The sequence below is a fragment of the Staurois parvus genome, unplaced genomic scaffold (genome assembly GCF_062004578.1).
Source record: "Staurois parvus isolate SC_StPar_1 unplaced genomic scaffold, SC_StPar_1.0 ptg000470l, whole genome shotgun sequence".
Lineage (NCBI taxonomy): Eukaryota > Metazoa > Chordata > Amphibia > Anura > Ranidae > Staurois > Staurois parvus.
Genome location: NW_028318266.1, coordinates 1,111,861 through 1,127,677, shown reverse-complemented (window position 1 = coordinate 1,127,677; position 15,817 = coordinate 1,111,861). Strand labels below are relative to the sequence as shown.

At 44.7% G+C, this 15,817-nt stretch overlaps 1 protein-coding gene across 2 annotated transcripts in view; it reads right to left on the bottom strand.

The window, feature by feature from the left end:
* The window catches only part of PLD2 (phospholipase D2), a 120,514-nt gene that overhangs the window by 75,512 nt on the left and 29,185 nt on the right, over positions 1 to 15,817 (bottom strand). For both annotated transcript variants that reach the window (XM_089689345.1, XM_089689346.1), the window contains exon 2: positions 12,135 to 12,255. In XM_089689345.1, the coding sequence (XP_089545471.1) occupies positions 12,135 to 12,243 (109 nt within the window). In that variant the 5' untranslated portion in view covers positions 12,244 to 12,255. The remainder of the gene's footprint in view (positions 1 to 12,134; positions 12,256 to 15,817) is intronic.

The following is a 15,817-nucleotide window of genomic DNA, read 5'->3' as shown; positions in this document are numbered from 1 at the left end:
GCAGAGGGTGAGTGGACACTCCAGTCTTACTGTGGCAGTGGTGCAAGTGATGTGAGGTGGGCTGTGCTGTGTGGCGCTGCCCCTGGGTGTCCTCACTCCCTGGCAGAAGCACGGGTCTCCACTGGTACGGTCTCCCGCTTTAACACCTTATTCCCCTTGATTCAATACCTTTTTTCCCAGCCGAACATACTTATCCTGCTTTTGCTCCCTCCAACAGCTCATTTTCATTCTTCCTCTGCTCTTTCCAGCAGCACATGTCCTCCTTTTGCTCCCTCCAGCTGCACATACTCATCTTCCTTTTGCTCCCTCCAGCAGCACCTACTCATCTTCCTTTTGCTTCCTCCAGCAGCACCTACTCATCTTCCTTTTGCTTCCTCCAGCAGCACCTACTCATCTTCCTTTTGCTCCCTCCAGCTGCACCTACTCATCTTCCTTTTGCTCCCTCCAGCTGCACCTACTCATCTTCCTTTTGCTCCCTCCAGCTGCACCTACTCATCTTCCTTTTGCTCCCTCCAGCTGCACCTACTCATCTTCCTTTTGCTCCCTCCAGCTGCACCTACTCATCTTCCTTTTGCTCCCTCCAGCTGCACCTACTCATCTTCCTTTTGCTCCCTCCAGCAGCACCTACTCATCTTCCTTTTGCTCCCTCCAGCTGCACCTACTCATCTTCCTTTTGCTCCCTCCAGCAGCACCTACTCATCTTCCTTTTGCTCCCTCCAGCTGCACCTACTCATCTTTCCTTTGCCCTGTTCAGCCGCACCTACTCATCTTCTTTTTGCTCCCTTCAGATGCACATACATCCAGCTGTGGATGTTAAAAAAAATAATTGTATTTTGTCGTCCTCAGCTGCATGAACACAGGCTCCTCCAGTCTGCTCCTAATAAAGGCCTAAACTTATCTTGTGGTCATCAGTTGCAGGAAACAGACTGTTCCAGTCTACTTTCATGTCCTATCCATGCTCTAACATTCTTCTGGTCTACAGCTGGGAGTGTAAGAGTGTGTTATGGTGACCTAGAAGTGTCCTCCACAACTTTGTGCTCAAGCGTTTTGGAGTACCCCATACCCCACAGTCCTCTCTAGTTACAAGTTTCTGCAATAAATTACAAAAAACATTTAGCACAAACAAACCAATAACCACAGGACATCCCGTAGACTGATTTCGGAGCCAGAGTGAGTGAACTGTTGCTGTGTGCCTGGCTGCTTCTGCACTAACTTGTGCGAAGAACCTGTGGAATCCAGTGACCCCTTCGTTGGTTAACTCAACAATAGTTTCTATCCTTATGTCCCTCAGCAGCTGAGAGAACCCACACCTGTAGAGATGCAATCCACTGACAGAACTAGTGTGCATTCCACACAATGTCTCCAGAAGATCCAGCTATGTATAGGGAGGACCTCCCTGATGGATAACAAAGTACTCCAGTCCCTGTAAGGTGGCACTTTGTCCCTGGGCCTTGGATCCCTCCAGTTATTCACATTTGTTACCAGAACTACCCGGGACATCAAAGTGTGGGAAGCGGTTTATGAGGACAATCACAAATAGCTGTGTTCTGTACAACTTTACTGAAGTAGTGACTCTCAGCTTGACTCTGTTGTTATAGAGTTGTATTGGGAGCAGGGATTTTTTTCATCTGGAATGTGGGGAACGCAGTTCTGGCACCTCCAGCACTGAATGGATGTAATGGAAAGGGGTGCTGGAAGGTTTGTTAATGCTGGCTGCTGAGGAATCTATTGCCACTGGAGGGGATCTATTTTTGCTTGGTAGTGTATTGTTTCAGGGGGGCTATTGGTGCTGGTGGGAGATCCATTGTTGCTGGGGGGTCACTTGTTTGCTTTAAGGTCTGTTGATGCTGGCTGTTGGAGGATCTATTGGTCGGTGACTCTATTTTTGCCTGTTAGTCTATTGTTGCTGGGGGACTATTGGTGCTGGTGGGGGATCTATTGTTGCTGTGGGGTAAGTTGCTTGCTGGAAGGTCTTTTGATGCTGGCTTTTGGATTATCTATTGTCATTGGATCTATTTTTGCTTGTTAGTCTATTGTTGCAGGGGGGCTATTGTTGCTGGGGGTCAGTTGTTTACTGGAATGTCTGTTGATGCTGGCTTTTAGATGATCTATTGTCATTGGATCTATTTTTGCTTGTTAGTCTATTGTTGCAGGGGGGCTATTGTTGCTGGGGGTCAGTTGTTTACTGGAAGGTCTGTTGATGCTGGTTGCTGAGGAATCTATGGTCACTGTAGGGGATCTATTTTTGCTTGGTAGCCTATTGTTGCATGGGGGTATTGTTGCTGGTGGGGGATCTATTGTTGCTGGGGGCAGTTGTTTTCTAGAAGGTCTGTTACTGCTGGCTGTTGGAGGATCTATTGTCACTGAATCTATTTTTGCATGTTTGTCTATTGTTGCTGGGGGGCTATTGGTGCTGGTGGGGGATCAATTGTTGCTGGAGGTCAGTTGTTTGCTGAAAGGTCTGTTGATGCTGGCTGCTGAGGAATCTATTGTCACTGGAAGGGATCTATTTTTGCTTGGTAGTCTATTGTTGCTGGGGGGGGGGTATTGTTGCTGGGGGGTCAGTTGTTTGCTGGAAGGTCTGTTGATGCTGGCTGCTGGGAGATCTATTGTCACTGGAGGGGGTCTTTTTGCTTGGTGGTCTTTGGTTGCTGGAAGAGGTCTACTGTTGAGAGAAGCATCTATTGTTGCTGGCTGCTGGGAGATCTGTTGTTGCTGCTGTGGGAGTCTATTGTTGCCTGGGTGGTATTTGCTGTGGAGGTCCATTGTAGCTGGGCAAATCTATTGTTGCTCAGTGGGTCTATTGCTGCCAGCTGGGGTATATCTGTTTTACCACTTTTCTTTTTATCATTCACAAATTTCATGCACCACAGAATGATACTTGGCCCTGTACGCTGTAAAAGGAGCGGTACTGGGAAGTGGGTAAGGGGTGGAACCAAGGAATGTACTTAGAGGTGGGTAGGGGGTGGTGGAGACCAGAAGTGGCCCAGATGGGGGAAGTTCCTGCACCCTGATAGGGAGACATAGAGAGTTGCACTTCAACCATCCTGAACCTGCTTTGCATTACGGCTGCTAACCTTGCACCTACTTAGTAAACTGCAAATTACAGGTTTCTCTCTGTCTGATCATTCGGCTGGTTACTTATTCTGTTAATCTAGTAATAGACAAGCCTACTCTGTAGACACCAGCGCCCCACTGAACAGCTGCCAGTCACAAGACCCAGACTCATAGGCCTGCCCCATTTCATTCTTAGGGCAGACTATGCATAGGCCAGACTTTCTCAACTTTTTCAATAGAGAACCCCTGAAATAACTTTCTGGTCTCAGGGAACCCCTGCAAAAAATTGCTATATCTACAACTCGTGATACTGTAAGGGCTCAAGTACACTGCAGATGATAAACTCAAGTTTAGGAGCTGTTCAGCATTTTTTTCAGCAGCCCCTGAACTCTCCCTAATGTTTTCCTGTGTCCGTTAACACATCTTCATTTACAGTCATTTACAGGCATTTGAGTTTACAATCGTTTTTTTGAATGCAGAAAACTTGCGTTCAGCAGTCGATTTATCAGCGTTTCAAACTTTTCCAGTTCCTGATGCTGTCCAGAGCCTTTTTTCATCATGAAAAAATGCATGTAAAGCAGTTTCAAGGTACTCAAATGGATAAAACACTGAACACAGGATGTTCCTAACAAGTTTGTCACACATTGCAATGACCATTTCACACCTCAGACCTCTCCCACCCTTGGAAACAAAAGATATGTTAATGACCATTCACACCTCAGACCTCTCCCACCCTTGGAAACAAAAGATATGTTAATGACCATTCACACCTCAAATTCATCATGAAGACCCCCTGCCAGGTGGCCTTAATGACTCCCTCCACCAGACACCTTTCCCACCCATGGAAACAAAAGAAATGTTAATGAGCAACTCACACCTAAGCCAATCTCAAAAGATACTGCTGTCTCTGCTTCTACTCTCTGTATTTCTCTGAAACAGTCTGAAATAAATTTACCACTTTTCAGGCATTCTGGGAATTTGGGAGGTTCTCCTGTGCTTATCTTTAAAAAATGCTTTTAAACGCAAACGTGCATAAACGCGGTATGCATACTCAGCTAAACTGACTTTTTTAACCTACGTTTTCCAGCAGTCAGTTTCCATCATTCAAAAGAGCTTTCACAACGCCCCGTGTACATGAGCCCTAAGAGGACATTCCTCAAAGGTTGCCCAGACCTTGCAAGCCTTCAGACGCCTCTGACACCCTGGGTTCAGACATCATGTACAAGAAATCACGATTTTAAAGACACCAAAATGCATATTTACTAAATTTTCCTTAGTCAACAAATACATCCCAAGGTAATAACCTGTCTTCTAGTTTCAGGGTGAACACACAAATACGCTTGCAATAGTGAATGCAACAAGTCAGACGGTGCTTCAAATATACTTGGAGGGTGTCTTTGACCCCAGGTATGAAAGGGAAAAGAGACTTCTCAGTGTCAGCCTGCTCCCTTAGAATTCTGACGTCACAGGTCCAGAAATGAAAAACACACTTTGTACGAGCTACTCATGTAAACTACTCTATGAACAAATTCTAAACAGAATTCCCCTTTAATGTACACAGAGATGTGAGGCACAGAGCCCTTGGCTTGAAAGGTAGTAAAAGGAGTCCTGACGAGAAGGGCATTGTGACAGTGCGAGGCTCTGTCACTGTGGAAATGGGTTTGAAAAGGACAGAGGACTCTCAGTCAGTTTGAGAGGCTCCAGCAAATTTTTTGCGAGCAGAGAAAGCTGCACTTTAAGCTTTCCCTGGATTTGGTAAGTCTAGATCGGGGCTATAAGCTTGAAGGCTCCAAAGAGTATTGGGTGGGATGCAGTCTTCAGTCTTGGGTCCAGGTTTTTCAGAGGTTCTCTAGGTGCACACACTTGTTATAAGGCAGATCTGAGCATAGCTCAAAGGCGGTGGAAGTGGAATAGCAGTTGCTACAAGCCTGAAGACAGAGCCCTGTCAAGAGAGCTGGAAGCTCCTGGTGGAGACTACAACCCTTGTGAGGGGGATTCTGGGTCCAAGGCCTGGGAAAGTCTGGCCAGCTATGAGAGTCTGGGAAACCAAGAAAGGGTCTGGGAGGCGGATGAAGCTGCAGAGGCCAGTGAGTCCAAGGGGCTGGAGGGAATCCATGAGTCTCTGGAGGAAGCAAGCCGAGGTACAGGGAAGACTCTGTCAAGAGGCCATATGGGGCCTGAACAGCAAGGAGCTGTTACCTACGCTGAGAGAGCCTGAATAGTCAGTGGTCTGGGAGGCCAAACAGAGGTATTGCTAACCAGAGAGCCAGGTGGCTGGGCATTTTCACTGTGTATTTTGTGTGAAGTTGAAACCCCCTACGTGGGAAACCTGGTGTTTGAAAAGACTTTTCAGCTACTGTTTAATAAAAGTGGGCTACCAGGCCCTTAAGTTTAGTTCCTGTCTAGCATGAACTCACTAAAAAACGCAACTACCATTGAGCTAAGCATCCCCCATATCACAGGCATCTTTAATCTTCAGCTAGCCCAATAAGGCCCAAAACAGATTGCTGTGCAATGGCGACCAGCAATAGTGGATGATGAAAGTAAACGATTCCTAGTGGGAACTGCTGATTTACAGTGCCTTGAAAAAGCATTCCTCCTCCTTGAAATTTTCCACATTTTGTCATGTTAAAACGTAAATGTATTTTATCGGGATTTTATGTGATAGACCAACTCAAAGTGGCACATAATTGTGAAGTGGAAGGAAAATGATAAAGGGTTTAACGTTAAAAAAAAAAATAAAAAATATCTAAAAAGTGTGGGGTGCATTTATATTCAGCCCCCTTTACTCTGATACCCCTAACTAAAATCTAGTGAAACCAATTGCCTTCAGAAGTCGCCTAATTAGTAAATAGAATCCTCCTGTGTGCGATTTCATCCCAGTATAAATACAGCTGTTCTGTGAAGCCCTCAGAGGTTTGATAGAGAACATTAGTGAACAAACAGCATCATGAAGACCAAGGAACACATGAGACAGGTCAGGGATAAAGTTGTGGAGAAGTTTAAAGCAAAATTAGGTTATAAAACAAATATCCCAAGCTTTGAACATCTCACGGAGCACTGTTCAATCCATCATCCAAAAATGGAAAGAGTACGGCACAACTGCAAACCTACCAAGACATGGCCGCCCACCTAAACTGACAGGCTGGGCAAGGAGAGCATTCATCCGAGAAGCAGCCAAGAGGCCCATGGTAACTCTGGAGGAGCTGCAGAGATCCACAGCTCAGGTGGGAGAATCTGTCCACAGGATAACTATTAGTCATGCACTCCACAAATCTGGCCTTTATGGAGGAGTGGCAAGAAGAAAGCTATTGTTGGAAGAAAGCCATAAGATGTCCCGTTTGCTGTGTCCCCCACATGGCTTCTCCCAAACTGCAAACGAGGAAGAAGGTGCTCTGGTCAGATGAGACCAAAATTTAACTTTTTGCCTAAAGGCAACACGCTATGGGGTTTATTTACTAAAACTGGTTCACTGAGAATCTTGTGCACTTCTGCAAAGAGACCAATCAGCCTCCAGGTTTTATTGCTAAAGCTTAATTGAACAAGCTGAGGTTAGAAGCTGATTGGCTACCATGCACAGTTGCAACAGATTCTCAGTGAACCAGCTTTAGTAAATAAACCCCTATGTGTGGTGGAAAACTAACACTGCACATCACCCTGAACACACCATCCCCACCGTGAAACATGGTGGTGGCAGCATCATGTTGTGGGGATGCTTTTCTTCAGCAGGGACAGGGAAGCTGCCCAGAGTTGATGGGAAGATGGATGGAGCCAAATACAGGGCAATCTTAGAAGAAAACCTGTTAGAGTCTGCAAAAGAATTGAAACTGGAGCAGAGGTTCACCTTCCAGCAGGACAACGACCCAAAACATCCAGCCAGAGCTACAGTGGAATGGTTTAGATCAAAGCATATTCATGTGTTAGAATGGCCCAGTCACAGTCCAGACCTAAATCCAATGGAGAATCTGTGGCAAGACTTGAAAATTGCTGTTCCCAGACGCTCTCCATCCAATCTGACAGAGCTTGAGCGATTCTGAAAAGAAGAATGGGCAGAAATGTCCCTCTCTAGATGTGCAAAGCTGGTAGAGACATCCCCAAAAAGAATTGCAGCCAAAGGGGGTTCTACGAAGTATTGACTTCGGGGGGATGAATACAAATGCCGCCATACTTTTCACCTATTTGTAAAAAATGTTGAAAACCATTTCTCATTTTCATTCCACTTCACAATGATGTGCCACCTTGAGTTGGTCTCTCTCTATCACATCAAATCCCAATAACATACATTTACGTCTATGGTTGTAACATGACAAAATGTGGGAAATTTCAAGGTGCATTAATACCTTTACAAGGCATTGTATTAGAAGGCATGTGGTATTGGTGCATGTCTGCATGCAGTGTCCCTTAGTGAGTAGTGTACACAGTGTGGGCTTCTGCCCGCTCACCAATCCCAATGTCATCGCGGCTCAAGGGATTCAGGATGTCCTAGAAGGCTCCTGCAAAATCTGCAAGCAGCATGGGGAGCCTGACCTAGCACCTTGCAACACTGGAATTCCGCTGTGGTGGTGACGATGTACGTGACTCCAGTTATCCACTCTGCCGATAAGAAGCTGGGAATGGATGATCTGCTTTCAGATCTGTAGCTCACCCACCAAAGATCCTCCACATCATCCAGACCGCGCAGCCTACTGAACTATACACAGCAACCAGGTCCCTCTTCTCAGCTTCAGTCCATGGTCCCAAAAGAATGTCCTTCTCCCGGTTTCCAATATATATGTCCTCTCCCTGAATTTCACTTCCTCTTCCAGCCGGCTGGAACTTGTACTTGACAACAGTATTGGTCCCTCTGCAAATCCAGCCGTTTGGACTATATATCCCACAATTCCCAGCTCTTTTGTTAGGTCCTCCCATCTCTGTGCCTCTGAACACAGTTTCACTGTCCCAGATGAACATTAGAGGGAGCGCTAGCTCAACCTAGTCCTTATTATGAATGTTTTGCGATAGTACAGGTAAGTTAGCCATCACTGGGCTACATACATTAGTGTGATAGTCAGTTGGAAGAATTATCCTTACATTTGTGATAATTGAGAAGAATTACCTCATTAAAGATAGCTAAAAATAGATTGCTGGTGTCAGTGGGAACTTATGTGAGCGGTGGGAACTTATGTGAGCGGTAGAAACTGCTCATTGCTCAAGAAACCCCTAACAACCTCTGGAGGAACTCTAGGGTTCTACTGAACCCTGGTTGAGGAAGGATGCTTCTTACACTTCTGGTCACTGTGAAGAATCCCCCCTTACAGATAGCTAAAAAGATCAATGGTGTCAGTGGGAACTTATGTGAGAGGCAGAAACTGCTCTTTCCTCAAGGAAACCCTGAGATCCTCTGGAGGAACTCTAGGGTTCCATTGAACCCTGGTTGAGGAAGGATGCTTCTTACACTTGTAGTCATTGTGAAGAATCCCCCCCTTACAGATAGCTAAGAAGATCAATGGTGTCAGTGGGAACTTATCTGAGAGGCAGAAACTGCTCATCCCTCAAGGAAACCCTGAGAACCTCTGGAGGAACTCTAGGGTTCCATTGAACCCTGGTTGAGGAAGGATGCTTCTTACACTTGTAGTCATTGTGAAGAATCCCCCCGTTACAGATAGCTAAGAAGATCAATGGTGTCAGTGGGAACTTATCTGAGAGGCAGAAATTGCTCAAGGAACCCTGGTTGAGAAACCATGGTGTAGACTGTTTTACACACGTCATGAAAAAACATCCTTTAACCTCCATTTCCTTTGACATCCAGACTTTCCATTGGCTAGAATATCTAGAAATATTTACTACCTACTTCAATCTCAAGTTTTTACTTTTTTTTTTTTTCTAAATGACCAACAGGTAACAAAGCCATACAATTATCCAAATCTTTTCTAGAACTCTACCTTTTTCCAGTTATGGGTAGAATAATGGAGGTTGGGAACTGGTGAAAAGCTTTTTTTTTATTGCACTTTTAAATACAGTAAAAAAAAAAAAAAAAGAAGTTTCCATAGAGTTACAATTATATACAATTACAAGATAGAAATACCATCATCCCAAATGACTAGAGGAGTTGAAGGGGAATCCCCCCAAAACAAAAATGGACTATCTCGGCACCCAATAACAACAAAATAGTATGTTTTTATTAATACACAGAAAATGTTGTAATCAAACATGTACACAAATTTGTTCTAAAACCACAGATTTTACAGCATGATCCCATAAATCACAAAAGCTCATAATTTTTTCAATAAAATGTTTTGTGCATCAATAAAAACATACTATTTTTATTATTTTGTGGTTTTTGAGTGCCGGGATAGTCCATTTTTGTTTTGGGGGGTTTCCCCTTCAGCTGCTCAGGTACAGTTACTAAAACTGAAAAAAAAAACACAAATGTTTCCCTTCACGACTATAAAGATCCTTTGTGGTTATAAATCATGCCTGGGTCAACAGTTTTAAAACTGAATTGCTGCCAAATATAAACCTGAGGACCTTGACTGTCGTGTAATGATTGACTTGCTTCCTTGGAATGTGGATGAAGGACCTGGGAAATATTTAATTCTACTTTGTTTTAAGAGGAAAAAAAAAGGATTCAGATCGCTCCATGAACACAATGGATAAAATGAACCAGTTTAACCAAACATGGCGGATGATAACCACCTATAAATGTGATCACAATGGACTTCAGTCTGAACTGTTTGCCTTTTACCTCATTTCCAAGAGATGACTGCTAGTGGTGCGGTTTCATCTACATGCCTTGGAGATTGTTCTGTAGACCAATGTGATGATCAATCAGGATATTATAGAGTGTATCAATGTTTTATGTTATTTACATACCTTCTCTATTAGTGATGATTATCATTAGGTCTTGAACTACCAAATAAAAGATACTCAAGAAAGTTGACCTGCAGTTCCACCTTTACTCATTTTCCCCAACACCTTCGTTAAAGCCTGGATTCAAACTCTGTATAAGCTCCGCGGTGGATGGTGTCAGAGCTTGCACAGTGTTGATGACATCCCCTTTTCAATCATGTCACAGGGTTTGGGCCAGGCGATTGGCTGATTAGATCTGAGCATTCCATTATGGGTGGTCTCACGTTCCAGGAGCATTGATGGAAGTAGGTGAAAGTGAGTAAAGGTGGGTTAAGAAGGTGAGCTTTTAAAAAAAAAAAACTGCGTCAATTGCTCTGTTCGGGTTGTATTTTTTGCTTTTTTATACTTACCAATTCCAGATGTTTCAGGATGGTCATGGAACGTGCAGGTTCTACTTCGGATCCTCTCTGGCAGTGGCAGGTCCTCAATGATGCAGAGAGAGGCACTGAATAGTGTATAATTACACGCAAGGTGCCATGGTGATGCCCCCTTGGGCACTCACAGTATGTCACAGTCAGGGGTTAGACTCAGAGACCAGTAGCTATAGGAGAAGAGAGGTTCCTACTGACCAACTGGATAAGTGCCTTAGCAGGTCACATTGGTGGATGACATGGGCTCACCTGGGGTGTCCAAGCACTAAATGGTGTTCCCCAGAGCTCCTGATGGCGCAGATGGGTTTTGCTGTGAGTTAGTATTAGGTCATGGTCCTCAGGATCACCAAACGAGGAGGTGAGCAAGTTGGGGTCCAGTAGCAGATATAGCAGGAAGGGATCAAGCAGAAGTATAGTCAGTTAACAAGCTAAAGGTCAGTATTAAGTGGTCGCAGGTTGGGATCAAGCTGAAGCAAAGTCGAGCAACAAGCCAAAAGTCGGTAATGAGTAATAGTAGAGATACGGATGGCATCAGGAGTGGCAAGAGCTAGATATTGGCTGGAGAGCACACAAAAATCTGGAAGACAGGAAGTACATAGGCATAGCTAAGTGGTTAGCACTTCTGTCTAGCAGCACTTGGGTTGCTGGTTCCAATCCCAACCATGACACTATCTACCTGGAGTTTGCATGTTCTCCCTGTGCCTGTGTGGGTTTCCTCCAGGTACTCTGGTTTCTTCTCACAGTCCAAAGACATGCTGGTAGGTTAATTGGATCCTGTCTACATTGTCCCTAGTATGTGTATATATGAATGTGGGTTAGGGACCTTAGATTGTACGCCCCTTGAGGGTTAGGGACCTTAGATTGTACGCCCCTTGAGAGCATCGAGTGATGTGAATGTGCAATATAAACTCACCGGCCACTTTGTTAGATACACCTTGCTAGTGCAAAGAAAGTGTCCCCCACACCATTACACCACCAGCCTGAACCGTTGATACAAGGCACGCTGGATCCATCCTGTTTACACCAAATTCTGACCCTACCATCTGAATGTTACAGCAACCAGTCTGCCCATTCTTCTCTCACATCAACAAGGCATTTTCCTCCACACAACTTCTGCTTACTGGATATTTTTTCTTTTTCGGACCATTCTATGTAAACCCTAAAGATGGTTGTGTGTGAAAATCCCAGTAGATCAGCAGTTTCTGAAATACTCAGACCAGTCCGTCTTGCACCAACAACCATGCCATTATCAAAGTCACTTAAATCCCCTTTCTTCCCCATACCGAAGCTCGGTTTGAACTTAAGCAAGTCATCTTCACCACGTCTGGATGCCTAAATGCATTGGGTTGCTGCCATGTGATTGGCTGATTAGCAATTTGTGTTACCAAGCAATTGAACAGGTGTACCAAATAAAGTGGCAAGTGAGCTCAAATAGGAAGTTCATGGGAGGAGAAAGGAGTTCAAGCGTCAAGAACAAGGTTCAAGGCAAGATCATTTAAGAAATTGTCTGGGGGAGCTGTCCATCCTTCCAGGTGGCTCAACAGGAAGGTCGAAGGTTCAGATCCAGGTCTTGACATAGTATTGTCCTCAGTCTTCCAGGTTGAAGAAGGACACTGTGCGTAATTCAACATGCAGACTAAGGACATCTTGTGAAAAAAGTTTAAAAAAAGGTAAGTACTGCGAGGGACCATGCCATAAGGTAGCCGACTATTGCGTCCAGAGCTTTTTTTTTAATTTTTAAACTGTTGCCTTGTATGGACAACCTACAGGTGAATTATTAGTTTAATGAGATTTTAAATTAACACGCTTGTGTCTCACCATCGTCATCTCCTCGTATGGAGTCCAATTCATCCAGTTCAATGTCCAGGGCGGCCGTATCGAGATGTTCGTGGAGGAAGCACCCATCTGGAGTGTCCGGGGACTGCATGGTGGCCAACACCTGCAACAGCAAGGAATACGGATGAGGGGAAAAATATATGGCCAGACACCATACAGTGAAGGAAATGCATATTTGATCCCCTGCTGATTTTGAATGTTTGCCCACTCACAAAGAAATTATCAGTAAAAAAAATCGAATGTTCGGTGTATTGTAACACTGAGAGACAGAAAAGCAACAAAAAATTCAAAAGAAATGCATATCTAACAAATGATGCACTGATTTGTATGTTCATGAGGGAAAGAAGTATTTGATTCCCTTCACATAAAACATGACTTAGTACTTGGTGGCAAATCCTTTGTTGGCAATCACAGAGGTCAGACGTTTCCTGGAGTTGGCCCCCAGGTTTGCACACATCTCAAGAGGGATTTTGGCCCACTCCTCTTGGCAGATCCTCTCCAAGTCATTAAGGTTTGGTGGCTGATGTTTGGCAACTCAAACTTTTAGCTCCCTCCACAGATTTGCAATCGAATTAAGGTCTGGAGACTGGCTAGGACACTCCAGGACCTTAATGTGCTTCTTCCTGAGCCACTCCTTTGTTGCCTTGGCCGTGTGTTTTGGGTCATTGTCATGCTGGAACACCCATCCATGACCCATTTTCAATGCCCTGGCTGAGGGAAGAAGGTTCTCACCTAAGATTTGATGGTACATTGCCCCATCCATCGTCCCTTTGATGCGGTGCACTTGTCCTGTCCCCTTAGCAGAAAAACACCCCCAAAGCAGAATGTTTCCACCATCATGTTTCACAGTTGGGATGGTGTTCTTGGGGTCATAGGCAGCATTCCTCCTCTTCCAAACACGGCGAGTTGAGTTGATGCCAAAGAGCTTGATTTTGGTCTCATCTGACCACAACACTTTCCACCAGTCCTCCTCTGCATCATTCAGATGTTCAGTGGCAGACTTCAGACGGGCCTGGACATGTGCTTTCTTGAGCAGAAGGACCTTGCGGCACTACAGGATTTCAGTCCTTGTCGGCGTAGTGTGTTACCAATTGTTTTCTTGGTGACTGTGGTCCCAGCTGCCTGGAGATCATTGACAAGATCCTCACGTGTAGTTCTGGGATGATTCCTCACTGTTCTCATGATCATTGACACTCCACGAGGTGAGATCTTGCATGGTGCACCAGACCTAGGGAGACTGACACTTGTTTTGTGTTTCTTCCATTTGTGAATGATTGCACCAACTGTTGTCACCTTCTCACCAAGCTGCTTGGCGATAGTTTGGTAGCCCAGTCCAGCCTTGTGTAGGTCTACAATCTTGTCCCTGACATCCTTGGACAGCTCTTTGGTCTTTGCCATGGTGGAGAGTTTGGAATCTGATGGTTTGATTGCTCCTGTGGACAGGTGTCTTTTATACAGGTAACACAATGAGATTAGCAGCACTCCCTTTAAGAGACTGCTTCTGTTCTCAGCTTGTTACCTGTATAAAAGACACCTGGTAGCCAGAAATCCTGCTGACTGATAGGGGATCAAATACTTATTTCCCTCATGAACATGCAGATCAGTCATCATTTGTTAGACATGCATTTCTTTAGAATTTGCTGTTGCTATTCTGTCTCTCAGTGTTACAATACACCGAACATTCGATTTTTAGACCGATCATTTCTTTATGAGTGGGCAAACATTCAAACTCAGCAGGGGATCAAATACACATTTCCTTCACTGTACAGTATATAACACCTTCATATACAATGTAAAAGGTATATAGCCACCTAATTGCTTCCACACACCCTCCCCCCACACATGCCTCTGCCATGTTTCCTAGGGTCCACGCTCACACCTGTGGATCCAGGGCAGGCATAGTGGATGTGCCGGGTAGAGGGGAGGGAAACCAACAAACATCCATTCGCTGATCTCCCCTACCTAGTAAGAACCCAGAATCAACTTGGACTACATTATTTCAGGGTTCGGCTTTTGCAACCAAATGATAATATGTGAACCAAACCAAATAAGTTTAGTGAAACAATAAAAAATAAAAAAGTATACCCAAGCTGTTAAAACCCGACCTCAAAAAGTTTTGAGCCACCCCCCCTCATACATGAACACAAAACACGCGTGCCAGGAGTGCCCACATACGAGAACATTGATTGTGCTACACATTACTGTACATATCACCCACGTCAGAGTGAGATCAGTAATTCTAGACCCATTATTCATGGATAAAGCAGAATTGTTTGCTTTTTTTCCCACTGCACGGGTTAAATGCTTGTTTTGTTCTAGGGGAGAGAACACCGAAGACATACTCACCTGACCCGCCAATCCTCCCCACCCAAGACCGGACCTTTTGGCTCCTCCGTCCCCTGCGGTCTAGCAGTCTTGTAAATGGACTGTTCCTGGTGTCAGCACACTCAATGCATGTTCCACAGACAGGAACAGTCCACCACTGGACCGCGGGGGAGAGCGGTTTTCTGTAGGATCAGTGGGTCAAGGGAGTATGAACTTCGTCCTCACCCCTAGAAAAAAATGAGCAGCCGATCCATGTGGGGGGCAACCAGCCCCACCGCCTGGTTAAAAAAAAAAAAAAAAGTATTATATATATATATATATATATATATATATATATATATATATATATAAAAAACTTTGGACTGGAGTTGTGCTTTAACTGTGAACAGATGACCTGTGGGGGGGCTTTTAACCTTTTCACTGCCAGAGTCATTTCTGTATCTTGCACACGTTTAAAAAATCATTTTGGGTCTGAAGATTGTGTAAACCCGCAAAACAGTATACATTTTTCACGCAATATTTCCGCAATGGACTAGGAAACACAAACTTTCAGTAAAAATACACTAAGTGCCCGGTCATACCAGGTGCAACTTGCCATGCGTTGCGAGCTTCAAATCGCATGGCAAGTCGCACCCTATTATCCGCCATTAAAGCGGTCATGTCGGTGCGATTCCAATTTGGTCAGAGTCACACCAAATTTAAAAAGTAGTGCTTGCACTGCTTCAGGTGCGACTTATATAGATCTGTGTATTGCAAGCCACTTGTACCGAGAAAATAGATACCAAACATGTCAATATTTGCGTGCACCCATGGAATGGCAACAAACATCAGTCCATTATATTTTTCATAGGCCATGCTTTAAAAAGCCCCCTTTAGATCATCCGGGGTTACGGAGGAGGTCTTGTGCTAGAAAGGTTGCTCTCACTCCGGTGTGCGTGGCGATATGTAACATGTGTATCGCAATCAACGTTTTCATGCGTAGACGTCCTGATGTGTGCGTTTACGCTTATACGTGCAAATATTTGGGATGGTTCATTAATTGTATGTGCTTGGGTGTAACTTTAATTTTTTACAATTTAAACTGTTCCTAAACCCCAGACCCTACATTCACTATATCCGCTCTCCCCGGACCCTGCATTCACTATGTCTGCTCTCCCCGGACCCCGCATTCACTATATCCGCTCTCCCCGGACCCCGCATTCACTATATCCGCTCTCTCCGGACCCCGCATTCACTATATCCGCTCTCCCCGGACCCTACATTCACTATATCCGCTCTCCCCGGACCCTGCATTCACTATGTCTGCTCTCCCCGGACCCCGCATTCACTATATCCGCTCT